The 14,833-nt window shown below is 37.2% G+C and overlaps 1 protein-coding gene across 1 annotated transcript; it reads right to left on the bottom strand.

Annotated features, from left to right (window-relative positions):
* Window positions 1–1,235: 1,235 nt before the first annotated feature.
* Window positions 1,236–8,389, bottom strand: LOC139937500 (calcium-independent protein kinase C-like). Its single transcript, XM_071932660.1, has 7 exons — window positions 8,255–8,389; window positions 7,472–7,603; window positions 6,451–6,655; window positions 5,996–6,027; window positions 5,071–5,147; window positions 2,854–2,962; window positions 1,236–2,175 (listed from the first exon to the last, which is right to left on the bottom strand). The coding sequence occupies exons 2-7, from the start codon at window positions 7,557–7,559 to the stop codon at window positions 2,093–2,095; spliced, it is 594 nt and encodes a 197-aa protein (XP_071788761.1). The 5' UTR covers window positions 7,560–7,603; window positions 8,255–8,389; the 3' UTR covers window positions 1,236–2,092.
* Window positions 8,390–14,833: the final 6,444 nt, after the last annotated feature.

The following is a 14,833-nucleotide window of genomic DNA, read 5'->3' as shown; positions in this document are numbered from 1 at the left end:
TCCAAAGTAATGGAACTGCTGACTTGGATTTCAAACACACTGCCAGTCAGTCTGGTTTCCCGCCAATCCGGATCCATCTGGTTTGTAGGAAGCTTATGTGTCATGGATATCAAATACCTAGGCTACAACTTCACAATCGATCACAATCATTCGGATGATCATCGCACAAGACGTTTAAAACAAACCGGTTGTCTGACATGTTCTTTGTTCATCTTTCCAAAAATACAATATTTATTCATTTTTACAAGCTTATAGGCAACATGTAACGAACGTAACGTTTTCTTTTAACAACACGAATAAAGTCCAGTTAAAACGAAAGAATATTGAACGCAGCGAAAATACAATATCAAAGCCATCTAGCATACTATTATTACTTATAATAGCTTTAAAAACATTTTTACCTATAAATGAACATCAACCAATAAAAATTCATTAGATGTCCTCACAAAGTGACCAGCAACAATTTTGACAACCTGTTTTATAAAATAAAAATAAAAATATTTGCTTTAAACTTTGATTGCCTAATGGCTAAACCACTAAACCGACATAATGACTATACAATTGAAAAACAGACAAAATACAACAATATCTCTTTTGAATTCACAGGTGACTTTTTGTAGATTCATAATTTTGTGTTCTTCTGATGGGACGAGTTATAAACAAGTTTGTACAAAATCGTCGACACCATTATAACCATGGTTTTGATTTCATATTGCTGGTTTCATATTCATTAGTAAGCCTAGTTCATACAAATCGGTATACAATAACAAGTTTCGATCAAAGGAAGTGGACACTAATGGTATACTCAAAATAACTGTTAGCATATAAAAACTTAGTTGATAGTATAACACATTGTGTGATACAGCTCCCTCTGAAGTAACGCAGTTTCGAGAAAGAAGTAATTTTCCACTAAAATATTTGAACTTGATTTCGAGGCCTCAGACCTAGATTTTGAGATCCCGAATTAAGCATCTGAATGCACATGTGACAAGGGTGACAAGGGTGTTTTTTCTTCCATTATTATCTCGCAGCTTCGATGACCAATTGAGTTCAAATTTTCACAGGTTTGTGATTTTATGCATAATTATGTTGAGATACACCAAGTGAGAAGACTGGTGTCTGACAATTACCAATAGTGTCCAGTGTAAGCAAACACGTGAAGGCTGTTGTAATACCCGTCCCATTTTTTTAATTGTCAAACTGTAACATGCATTTCTCAAATTTACTTTTATTAATACGTTAAACTCATACGTGGATCAAAAAATGTATACCTTTCAAAGAACAATAATCTATGACGGCACGTGTACTTACAAAGCACATGTATACGAACTTGATTAATATTCAAATAGCTAAAATAAAACAATTAAAACAAAAGAGCAGCAGTCAATCATCATACGAAAAACACTAGCAACAGCTGCAAGCAGACATTCAAGCACGAAATAATTAATACTAAACGAAATAACCCACACGAAAGCTTACAAGCAAGATATTTAATGGTCCAATTTCATTGAGTCGAAAGGTTTCCTCAAACTCAGAAATATAAGACACGTCTCAGCATAACTTTTAAGTCTTCGTATTTATCCAGCGATATCAGAAATTTTGGAAACTCGATTAATAATTTTCTGTCCAATGTGTGAGCTGAGGATACGAAAAACCCTACAATGAAACGATAATTGACCATAATTATACTTTTTTTTCTTATTCACATGGCCCCTTTTTGCAGTTTAACATGCCCGTTTTCGCAACCAAGGCTTCAACCATTGCAGCTCCAGCTTAGGCACCGTCCTGTATCCACTGAAAGTGTACGTTTCCAAAATTATTGATGGAGTCCAAGCCGAAGCCTGAAGCCAAAACCGTAGTTTTGAAAAGGGCACTATAAAGAGTTAGCCATTTCTTGAAGTATAAAAAATGATTTTTTTGGATCTCGTAAATGGATCTCGTAACTCGAAACAAATTTGGGGCTCTAACTATTCTCTTGCAGTAATAGTGTTCCTAGCCCATGTGAAAAAAAAACATGACTATGTCCAAGTAAATTACGTCGTACCGCAAACCTTGACGTCATCTCGACCGGCAAACTTGACGTTTCGTTTCTTTAAGAAGAAGTTGGAGTGACGTGGGTGATGCAGTTCAGGGCAATGTTTTTGCCACATCGTTTGTGGAAGTTCATCTTGCAGTCTGCAATAAACAAAACAAAAGATGCTATGTCAAAATAAAGAAAGTAGGCCTACCTTCTTATTTAATTGCCATCAGACGATTTCAGTTTTATGCTCCCATTTAAAAATTAAAAATGCGACATGAAATGAAACTTGTGCACATCAGGTTAGTTTTGTTGTATACATTTACCTACAATATAAAACGCATATAGGTAGAAAGATGTTGTAAAAGTAGAATACAATGATCCACACAAACATGCCTCGAAATTGCACGGTTTTCCTTTTACCTCGTCGACTAACACGGTCGGCCATTTATGAGAGTCAAATTTAACCCCCATAAATTGCCGACCGTGTTAGTTCGCAAAGTAAAAGAAAAACCACGCAATTTCGAGGCACGTTTGTGTGAATCATTGTATTCTACTTTTAAAACACCTTTCCAACCTATGCATTTTGTAACAAACGGTTATAAACGCTTTGTATAGACCAACTCGTCTGATCCAAGGCAACGTGTTCCTTTAAATAAAAAGTTTCCCGCGCACAATCTATGCTTATAGGTTATACAGCCAATTATATAATCTCAACATTTGACCGGTCTTGCTTACTTTGTGCTTATGGGAAAGTTGCTGAGCAATTTGCTGATTGGTGGTCTAGCCGTAGCCGCAAGTAAATCAGCTTACTTGGATGTTGTCATAATACCTACCTTGACATTTTAATCCTTGGTGGAGAAATCCATAAAGTAGAGATCCGCAATGACGACAGAATGTTGGCCTGAAGTAATTGTTCACCTTCAGCTTGTGCGGCTGCTTCTCCTGTAAATTAATGTAGAAAAATTAGTTAGAATGGGTAGTCCACAGATTTACATTAAACTTACACGGTTTGAATACAATGATGGTAGAAAGCTTCTCTTTAAAGCCAGTGGACACTATTGGTAATTGTCAAAGACCAGTCTTCTCACTTGGTGTATCTCAACATATATGCATAAATAACAAACCTGTGAAAATTTGAGCGCGATCGGTCGTCGGAGTTGCGATATAACTATGAAAGAAAAAAAACACCTTTGTCACACGAAGTTGTGTGCTTTCAGATGGTTGATTTCGAGACCTCAAATTCTAAACTTGAGGTCTCGAAATCAAATTCGTGGAAAATTACTTCTTTCTCGAAAACTACGTCACTTCAGAGGGAGCCGTTTCTCACAATGTTCTATACCATCAACCTCTCCCCATTAATTGTCACCAAGTAAGATTTTATGCCATTAATTATTTTGAGTAATTACCAATAGTGTCCACTGCCTTTAAACATTAATTGCTTATATGAGGTGCTGCATTTTTTTAGAAATGAGTAAAACAACGTCACAAAAATAATTTTCGTTTCAGGAAACGAAAATCATTTTAGCATGTAACACGTGTTCGCTAGTATTTGTATTTAAATACCAATTTAGTTAATATACGAAAACTTTACAATTTACCATTGAACAAAGTTAATTCAAATCGCAATTTCGATTTTATCTTTCATCAAAACTAGAGGCTGGGAATGATTTTACTCAATCACTATGCAATTTCAAAAAATACACTTTTAAACCAACCTTTCAAAAACAAATGTTGGACGATAAAATATTGTTAACATTTATTCTGAATATTTGCATCAGACATGAATTTCGGAAGTCAACCAGTAAACATTTAGTTTCTAGCTCAGTTACGGTTGTTCGGCAAAGGTTCAAGCGCTAAACTTCTTATGTCTGCATGCTGATTCGTGCATTTCTTTGTATAGGCCTATAATTCCATTTAAAAAGAAAACCCCCAGGACATCTGAAAACAACGGCACATTTTCACAACGGTGTGTTATTATAAGTCTACGGGCTATTTGCAAACTGCAAGAATAAAAATTAATTTCAACATCCGTGTGTTAATACACGGGTGAAGTTCAATGCTGCGAAGGTCTACATGTTTACCACTCATCCCGTCCCCGTTTTTGTTTGCCTATAAATGCCCCCCAGCAAAGGGTCAGACAATGTACATTTTAGACTTGATAAGAATCGACCAGCCAATGGGTAAAACTATCAACTCGAACAAAAGATTAAATCAAACAAAAAACAAGGTAACGCGTATCATTTTTATTCGTATTTGTTTGCTTTAATATTGATAAGTGGGATGAGTCAGTGACAAAAACTTGTTGTTTTTCCTCCACATTAATCTGTCGTTGCTGCTGTACCGGAAACTGATAGTTGGTTTGACGAAATGACTAATGCTAGGTGGATATTGTGAAATATTTGGCATTAAAGTTGTTTTTGCGCACTTTCGAAATCGAAATATTATTTGCAAGTATGGCCTATTCTTCACGAGTAGGCTTATACTCGTAAAGAAGAAAGAAAAAGAAAAAAAACCCACAAAAACCAAAACACAAAATGCCAATGTGAAGTGAAATAGAGTATTAAAGTTCTACTCAAAATACCAGCAACAGAAAATCATCTTATTACTGTTGGAATTCTAAAAAAAAAAAAAAGCATTGTTGAACTTTGAATACAAAACCATTGGCCTGCTTTGCCGATTATTATATTTATTGACAGGAGAAACGAAAGGAAAACAATAGCTTCGACTGAGTTTCACACTGTTCTCTATAAATAACTCTCGAAGTTAATATTGTTCTCTTCATGATAACATAATACTCTCCTGTCAAAGAATATACAGGCCATGTTTCCGTTCCAGGGCTCGATTTAATAAAGTATGCAAGCAAAAACTTCTTTGCTAAGCACAGAAAACATGATATATACCATGCAGCCAACATTCCATAAAGTTTACATTGTTGCAGTTTGTGTCAAACTTGCTTGGTGAAGAAATTTGCTAAGCAGATTTGCTGCTTAACAGTTTTATGAAAGTGGGCCCTAGTTATGATCGGGTATTTAGGCCCTATTTTGTCTCACCTCTTCTTCGGCATCGGCGATAGGGCATGGCGGAATGATCTGATTGTGACATCGCTTGTGAACCACCACACGGCACACTATATTTAGATATGACGACATAAAATACTAAAAATAAACGCCTCTGTCACTTCCTTTCTTTATTGAAGGCCAAGGTCAAACGAACTTTAACCTAATCCATTCAATTCAATTCGGGTAAACATAAATTATACATGACATGTCAAAATAATATTGTATAGGTAAAAGGTACGGGATTGGTAATACTTTAATAGCAAAAACATCATTGTTTAGTTTTAATCTAAGCTCATATGAAGTTCATAATTATAGTTTTCTAAATAGAACCATTTCTGTGAATCATATCACTCTGAAATGAGTTCATCAAATTCGAGAAAACCGAATCTGAAAATCTGAAAAACCCCGAAACAGCTGATTGCGGTTGTTTCAAGCCAAATTAAGGACGTGTTTAAACATGCTGAAAACTTTGCATTGTTTTTCACTCATTTTGTTTATGTTCTGACTCACAAAACAGATTTAGCCCAAATTTCCACAGGCTTGTTATTTCATTATTGTTGATCACACAAAATAGATTGTAATTCTTACTGTGTTTTGTTGTTGTTGTAATTTTTAAAATATTTCTATTTTTTTATGAATCTCTGTATTTTAAATAAACTCAATTCAGCTTGTAGCTGCAATGTTTAAATGTGTTTTAATAAACCAATAATAATATTATAATGTCTGCGACTATATTGTTTAAAACAGCTCTACCAATCGTGTACCTTCTTTCAAGTTTAAAACACAAACACCATAATGGATGGGCGATAGATAACAATTCAAACAACAATACATATGAAGGACATGCAGGCGCAGAGGTTTGTTTTGGGGATGATAATTTGGGACGAATGTTTTTCTTTATCAAGGCATGACTTACCTTTACACTGGTATCCTTGGGACCAAATACCCCTGGAAAGAAAAATAAACCAAGAAGTAATATTGTTACTGTCCTTTATAACAATATCTGTGATGATTTTGTACTGAAGAATTGTGACTTTAAAATTTGCTCTCTCATTTAAAAACACAAACTATATGACAAACAGAAATGAAATTGATGGGGAAATCTTTGAAACACAAGGTTGTTTTAGTTTACTGTTTATATCACGAATAGCCAAATCCTAAATGATGCTTCACAAATTTCAAAAAGTCGAATATTAATTTGCAACATCAAATAAAACCCCAAATGTAAAGGAAAACACGGAACTGACATGCCTTAAAATGGCACTCAAAAAAAATTATGTTTCAAAGGAATAAGTTCTCACGGTATTGTGAGTTTCCAAAGCCAAACGTTTTCTTAGTAATTTCTCTTATACCAGGATAACAAAAACTTACCAGATGAATTTGTTGCAGTGTGAGCAAAAATGCGGTTGTTTGAAGGAAGTTGATCGGAACTCATGGCCGTTGTTGGTGTGGACGGTACGCCGTCCTTTTTTGCCTTTGGTCGGTGTATCTGGCGCGGACACACACGCTGGTTCTTCCTCCGTCCCAACATTCACTTCTTCTACATTTACTTCTTCTACTTCAGTTACTGCTGGTTCTGATTGAAAATCAAAGTACAGGTTGTTTGTGTTTTTGTTGTTGCCTTTTAATTAAAAGCTTTTTTAATACATTACAACGGAATTATAAGAGGTGGTAAAAATTTGCGATTTTAAAGTTGAACTCTATGTTTTTTTTAGAAACTAAATTTAAAGCTGCATTGAATCGGCCTATATTTGAGAGGGCAAGGCCATTTTCATTTTGTGGAGGGCACTTCCATTTTAAAGTTAGTACGGGGATAATTTTGAGGGGCATCACAGACAAGACCAGAACCAACATAGGCCATGACATTGCCTTTAAAGGTATAAGTTCACGATCTTGGATCAGCTATCAATAAACCCATTAAGGATGCAACTATCACATACAACCTCTGGGTAATGCAAACAACTTGCCTTGAGATATGTCGGGTCATTTTAAACAAAAATCAAATGCCGATTTACGTTTATGTTTTGTGAGGGATTTCGTGAACGACAGTGATGCTTTAAACCGACAAGGGGGGGGGGGGGGGTGGGGGCGCACGAGAACATGTGACATGTTCGTTTATTTGGGCCTTAAATTACACATGGCCTAAATCTGTATCGAATCATCCTGAAAGCAATTACTTATACAAGTTTTTTAACCTGCCCGAAACATGGTTTCAGAAGATACCTATATCTTATAAAACTTAAAAGTTCACAAAAGTAAACAGTTTTAAAAAAATTCTAAAACGTATCCGTTTAAAACTTCCCCTGCACTTGAGTGGCCCCAACTGCACAGCTCATTTATTTTACGGACAGACAGAGAATTAAGACCAGTGTATGAGGTGAACACAACGTACCTACAACAATTACTGGTGTTTCCTCCTGGACTGTCTCCTCCTGGACCGTCTCCTCTGTCGGCTGGGTCTCTTTGATCGGCTCACCCATGCTGTCAGTTTACTTTTAGTCAACGGAGAATTTCGTCAATAAAGCTGAAAAAAGGGACAAAACCGAGGGGGAAAAATAGCAACAAAGCACAGGCACAGGGCACCTTTGGTGTGTCAAAGACCAGTATTATCACTTGGTGTATATCCCAACATGAATGCATCAAATAGCAAACCTGTGAAATTTTGAACTCAATATTGGTCATCGAATTTATAAGAGAATAATGGAAGAAAAACACCCTTTTTGCATTACTTTGTGTACTTTCAGATGCATATAAATAAAAAGACTTCAGCTGATGTCTTTAAAAAAAACTTGAGTGCAAATACCTCTTTCTCAAAAATCACGTTACTTCAGAAGGAGCCGTTTCTCACAAAGTTTTATACCATCAACAGCTCTCCATTGCTCGTTACCGAGGCAGTATTTTTTAAGCTTACAATTATTTTGAGTAATTACCATTAGTGCCCATCACAGTGCCTCTAAGTTTCATTTGAAGATCAATGCCTTTAAAAGGTAAGTCCGGCCATAATGTCCAATTGAAAAGTGATCAAAATAACAGAGTCCCTCCTCAGACTTAGTAAGACTCGACTTCTGAGGGTATTCCAATTTTGTCTCATAGTTCTTTTAATGTCAAAGTTGAATGTTGAAGAAAAAAATCCTGACAAACTCTACGCAACAGGTTGCACTACGAGAAGACTTACCTATACCGTGGGAAAATCACTTATCCCGGGCTCTCGGACGGGCCGTGGACACAGACTGGAGTTGAAATGAGTCGATCACGTACAACCCGTCCTGTCACCGACGTATCAGGTTTTATCACGGTCTTTGGTCCTTCATAGAGAGCTTTCAATATGCAAAGTGCACAAGCCTTGAACACGGCAACGAACTTTTTTAAAGGAGAAGTATCCACCACTACAAATACACGAGGTATACTTTGACAAGTATATCGTACCCTTGGGTTTTTTAAATAAACAATTACAAATTAGATTTTTTTAAAAAATCTGGCGGTGAGGAAAACAGTTTTGAAAAATCTGGCGGTGAGAAAAACAGTTTTGAGCTTTTGATTTCAGCTTAAAAATGTTCAAATGGATGTAACTTTAAGACACAAATCATGACTAACGGACGTTGTTATGTGTTTAAAGTTTTCAACTTTCTCTTTATAGATAGCATACAGGAAACACCATTGTTTATATAGCATAAAGCGTTATGAAATTCATCCATTTTTCCCTCATGAAACTCTTTCCTCTGAATGAATCGTATTTGATAAAACTGTCTACAACCTTCAAAAGAAACACAACAGCTGATGTTGTTCAACCAAAACAACTATTGTGTTAACATGCATAAAATATTGTGCATATTTTTAGACTATTTCCTCCAGACTCACACAATAGATTAAAGACGTACACTATTGGTAATTGTCAAAGATCAGTCTTCTCACTTGGTGTATCTCAACATATGCATAAAATAACAAACCTGTCGTCGGAGTAGCAAAATAACTATGAAAGGAAAAACACCCTTGTCACACGAAGTTGTGTGCGTTTAGATGGTTGATTTCGAGACCTCATCAAATTCGTAGAAAATTACTACTTTCTCCAAAACTAGGTCACTTCTGAAGGAGCTGTTTCTGCGACCTTTTCGTCAGCTTTACAATCCACTTTACCTTTAAGGTCACAGAGAACTTGAAAAGTACCGAGTACATTGTGTATACATAATATACCGAAACCCAATCACAATGACCGCTGTAGGGGTTTCCCTAATATCTGCACAATTGGCGGATACTCTGCTCAATAGTGCCATTTCTCGTAAATCTACTTTCAGTTTGCTGTTTTTTTTGTGTTTCTTTCATGTAAGGGTTTTATGACCGTCTGTAAATTGTAAGTTCAGAACCAGACCTGCAAGTAGGCCTACCCAGTATTAGCACGCTGCGTTAGTTGTTTATATAATTAGGGATCGAGTGCCTCAAGTACAGATGTATCGTGCAAAACCTCACAGGCACTCAAGAAGCTTCATTATATCATGGAGGAATAATTGTGTTCGTCCATTTGGTTCTTTATAAGCCTCCATAAACAACAAACAAAGTGAACAATCTGGTCCTCTTGCTAATTTTGGGCCGGTATGGCGTCCAAAATGGCCGACAATGACAGTAATGAGTAAGATCGTCCCAAACTATGGTGGGAAAACAATCAGTGGGATTTGGTGTATTTGTCTTTTATCATTATATAAATATTTTTTTGATTTTTTTTTTCATTTAAAAAAAAAAATCAAATTCGGCGTTCGAATTGGTCGTGTAAAATTATACTATACCGCATGTACAACTCCTGGAACGAAATTCCCGCTCCCTTGCTCCGGAACTTTGTAAGTCATTATTATTTCTCAACGCAACCTTAGCTCGGTTGGAGCCATCGAGCCACATAGCCCAGAGAGTGAATGCGATATTTGACGATTCATATTTGTGTAGCTTGCTTTACCACTTATTATAGCTGCATGGTCAAAAGAAAACCAAAAGGTCAACGAATGAACTCTTTATTTCAATTTGAGAGGTTAAAGCCATTGGAATTCGGAACAGAAAACACAAAAAAAGTTCATAGATTTCACAAATAACTTACATGGTTACAGAAGGTAATGGTGAAAGACTTCTCTTGAAATATTATTTCATGAAATGCTTTACTTTTTGAGAAAACATTAAAACAATATCAATTCTCGATATCGAGAATTATGGCATGACACGACGAAACGTGCGGAAACAAGGGTGGGTTTTCCCGTTATTTTCTCCCGACTCCGATGACCGATTGAGCCTAAATTTTCACAGGTTAAGTTGTGATACGCGAAGTGTGGACCTTGGACAATACTGTTTACCGAAAGTGTCCAATGGCTTTAAAAGTCGCCCCACAGATGCAGAGGTATACTCTTCAGGGCAACTTGGAGGGAACCCGCTTGCAGAAATCATTTTGAGTGATGTAATTTTCTTATGTTATTGGTGATTGCCTTGAGCTGAATGCCTGAAATTGCTTCATGTAACACGGCCTGAACATATCTCATTCAATTCGATTTATTTTTAATGGTCCTACCTGGGAGGATAATATATTTGATTACATGACAGACAATCGTAATCATAATCAACTTTATCATCACAATATCATCTCCATTGTACAAAAAGGAAACAAATAATCGACCGTTAGGCGTTACGCAATATCGACTAAAAATTTAACAGATAGTATGGCGCTATAATCGTTAATGGTGGCGCCTCCATATACAAAATTGTGTTATTTGTTTATGTTTTGTAAAAAGGTGGTGCATTTACGTGGTTTCTCCTCTTTAACAAAATTTGATGAGCCAAGGTGTTCGTCAACACAAAAGAGCCAAATATTAGCCAATAATTCAGTTGCTTTGCCTTAAAATGCGATGTCACTATAACATAAATCACCCCCCCCCCCAAAAAAAAAAAAAACAAAAAAAAAAAACAGTATAGCCCTCGAATCAGTGGACCTAAATGTTTTGTCAACTTGAACCCTGTCTGGGATGTATTTTAGATGACACCACGTGGAAGGTACGTAAGGCACCTGGCTATAGCCTATTAAAGCTGCAGTTTGTGTAAAGAAAATAAATAGTTTAAGTGTATTATTTAAATAGATGTTAAATTTGCATCGGGGATAAAGAATAAATCGTTTGCAGTATCCGCTGCTAAACATAGGATTCGAACTGCCTCTAGCTACCGGGCAATCTCGGTGGCCTAGTTAATATGACACTGCTCTAGAATTGCAAAGGTCGTGGGTTCGAATCCCACCCGATTAACATGCCTGTGATATTTTTTCACAGGTCTCGGGAAAGTACTAGAATACAGTGCTAACACACATTGGTATATATGAGTATAACAAAAAAATCAAGTGTATTAATAGTAATAGTCATCTTCTAATAATAAAGCACTCACACCCGTCACTCATCAGTGACGCTCATGGCGCTTCAGTTTAAACTGCTATTCGCACGGCCACGACCCTGCCGGGATTAAACGATCGATTAAGTAGTCGTCGCTACACCCTTTTATTCCCTTAATAAAAAACAGGATCACTTTGAAATGTTGAAACTATGTTCCATTTTCGGCGTAATTTTTAATCTGTAAATAAAAGGTATGTGTGCTCTGACCGTGTCATCGGGAAGAAGTTTCCCGTCTGATTACTTGTAACCAAATCGTTAATAAGTAAAGTACTTGAAAGCCATCTGTAATATCGTCTATGGCTTAATCAACAAGAAGTGTGATGGAATACGCAAGCAACCATACGAGCATGGCAGTGATTATATTGCGTGTATGATTCCCCTGGGATGGTTGCTGATGCCGCTCTGAAGATCTTATACGCGTCTTAGAGAGGCTATGGAGTGATGAAGACGGGTAACGAGAGAAGGATGACGCACTTAAAGGAGCAACATATCTATTTTTCTTATGTGGGAGATGTTTTTATTCGTTTATTGTGATTTAACATTTTGCCAGGTTTACTTGGGAAGTGGCTAAGTGGCGTTGACCTGAGTGGCAATTGTCTTAAAAAGCAGGACAGTTCTTTTCAGAACTGAGAAGTCTCACACCTTCCGAAAATCTACTCAGCGGTAGTATATGAACCAAGACATATTCTCAGAAGAACATAATCTACCTGGTACACACATGGTGTTACCGAAAACCAAATATATATTGATACCTCACGCAATGCCTCAAATTCCGGTCTTGAATTCATACCAACTATTTGAAAATACAAACCACATTTTCAACCACATTCTTTTTAGACCCTTGTCGTGCGCAGTTAACAACTTTACGGGTTCAACGTTAGGCCAAGTATGATTTAAGCATGATAGCAATTACTTGAAGTAATTTCTAACTATCTTGTCATTTTACGCATCACATCATACCCATGACCTCGCGGCGCCTCTTATTTTCAGGCCGTCTGTTGTCTTTCCATGAGGGACTGTCTGTCTGTCTGATCGCCATGGTTTGGGCATTGAGCGCCATGAAAAAGCCATGGGCAATCCAGGCAACGTTAATACGATATAAACTGCAAAGTAAACGCTGCACTGATAGACCCAAGTCTGTTCAAGTTCACACTTAATTACACTATAAATGGATGGACGAATTAGGAATTTTCAAATCCTGAAAAACTGTTAGGTCATTAAAAGTCCTGGTATCCCAGCACGCTTCACCGGGTCTATTGCCATAGCCCGCGATCAGTGGACGTTTAGTGCATTTAACTAGCTTTAAACTTTACGTCGATGGACGAGGGAAAACAACAGTCAAAAGAGTATTGTTTGCTTCACCGAAAACCCCTGTTGTTGTTGTTGTTGGATTTATAAAACTAATTACCGCAAAATGCATTTATTTCCGAACGAAAACAATAGCGTGGGCTGTGCAAACAATGCTTCAATACCAGCCTTTTGTGCTTATTTTGACCATGGATGTATCCTTTTTATAGCTCCATGTTTGTACTTGGATGTTGGTATTTTGCGTATAATAATAAAACCCTCCAACATCCTGCTTTGATGAAGCAACTTCTTTACTCCATGTTTGAAGTAGATTTACTATTGTCATGCATGTATACCTTTTCAAAGACAATCTTACGCTGTGTTCTTCCGCCTGGGGTCATTGCTCTGTTATGGACAAAGCATTACCATAGGCCTAGCGATCATGCAACCAAAAAAGAAAACACCTTTTGGTGACATTCTTATTTTGATTTTTGTCTTCTTTTCCCGCAGGTGTTTTTTGCTGATAGGAAACAGAATCCCCGGGAAACAATCGATGTTGACCAGTGTTACGGCCAAATCCACCATATCTCTTTCTTCTTCTTTCTTTACAAGGGGAGCTTTCTCTGTAATCAACGAAAGAAGAAGAGACCCCTGCATGTTCTCGGTGGACAGTCTTCATATCCCTTGACGGGGCCGGTGCAACATTACACCCAATACTCCGGTCCACTATCGCTCCTTGGATCGTTGCTGAGCGGGAATTATTTTCCGTCTGTAAGGTTAAAAATAGCTGGTGGCTTTAACCATTGGTCTATAAAATAGCGCAGCCTTTCGTTGGCGTGTCCAATAATCTTTTCGTGAGATTGAAATTGAAGAATGTAAATTATTCACTGGATCTATAGGTTTTTAAAATATGCATGTGAGTGAGGGTGAATCTCACTAGGGAGTGTTCAATATATCACCTATCAATCAAAGATATTCCTTCTTGCCACCTGTAGAAACCTAAAGGTGATCGTGTATTCATACATCAAAGAAGGTGTAGAAAAACTTGTATGTTACTGGTTCAAATTATGAGGTTTAGGCATAAAAGCATGGCCAAGTTATGTCAAAGGGCTAAATTTCATCAGATTGAATAATACATGAGTTGATGAGCTGCCAGTTGTTCTACCTCCATTACAAGACCATATTTTATAATGGTTTGAATTGAGACATCACACTGTTTAAAGAAACACGTTGCCTTGGATCGGACGAGTTGGTTTTGTATTCTACTTTTACAACATCTTTTTATGACAAACGGTTACAAATGCTTTTCAAAGACCAACTCGACCGATCCAAGGCAACGTGTTCCTTTAAAGCAAATGATTGCTTCGCAGTTAAGATCAATAGCTCTTCGAAAAGAGAAACTACTTTGTAAAACCATAGAGCGCTATGGTAAAACCAACACTGTTTTCAAACACTTAGAACACGTTGCCTTGGATCGGTCGAGTTGGTCTTTGAAAAGCGTTTGTAAGCATTTGTTATAAAATGCATATGGTTAGAAAGGTGTTGTAAAAGTAGAATGATCGGATGGTGATGATCGGATGGACAAAAAAAAAGTTCCAATTTTATCTCAAAATAATAATCTATTGGCAGTGTTGTAATAATAATATCGACGTCTTGTATTTTTTTTATAGTACACGTATCTACCAAACAAGGTAATCAAGGCGCTGCGTATATACAAACTTTCAGGATAGGTTATTGCAGTGATGAACTCTGAGACCCAATTATTTAGCACCTTATAATGGCTGCGTTCGTTTAGCTTCCCTGGGTCGACCCCGGTGTGCTCATCCAAGTGGCGTATTTTTATTTTTTCCAGGACGAACGTGGGCTTTGATAATTACCTCATGTTCGTCCTGTAAAAGTCGCCTATTTTTTCAGGACGAACGTGTGCAGATATTTACCCACGTTCCACCTGGAAAAAAAAACCCCTCATCATGACGTGACCCTTCTCGTGGTGACGTCAGAGCACCTCGGACCAGCCCCAAGTGACCCGCTTTTGGATAGGGGCACTTGGGGCTGGTCCG

The sequence above is a fragment of the Asterias amurensis genome, chromosome 1 (assembly GCF_032118995.1).
Source record: "Asterias amurensis chromosome 1, ASM3211899v1".
Taxonomy (NCBI): domain Eukaryota; kingdom Metazoa; phylum Echinodermata; class Asteroidea; order Forcipulatida; family Asteriidae; genus Asterias; species Asterias amurensis.
This window is presented reverse-complemented; position numbering and strand designations above follow the sequence as displayed.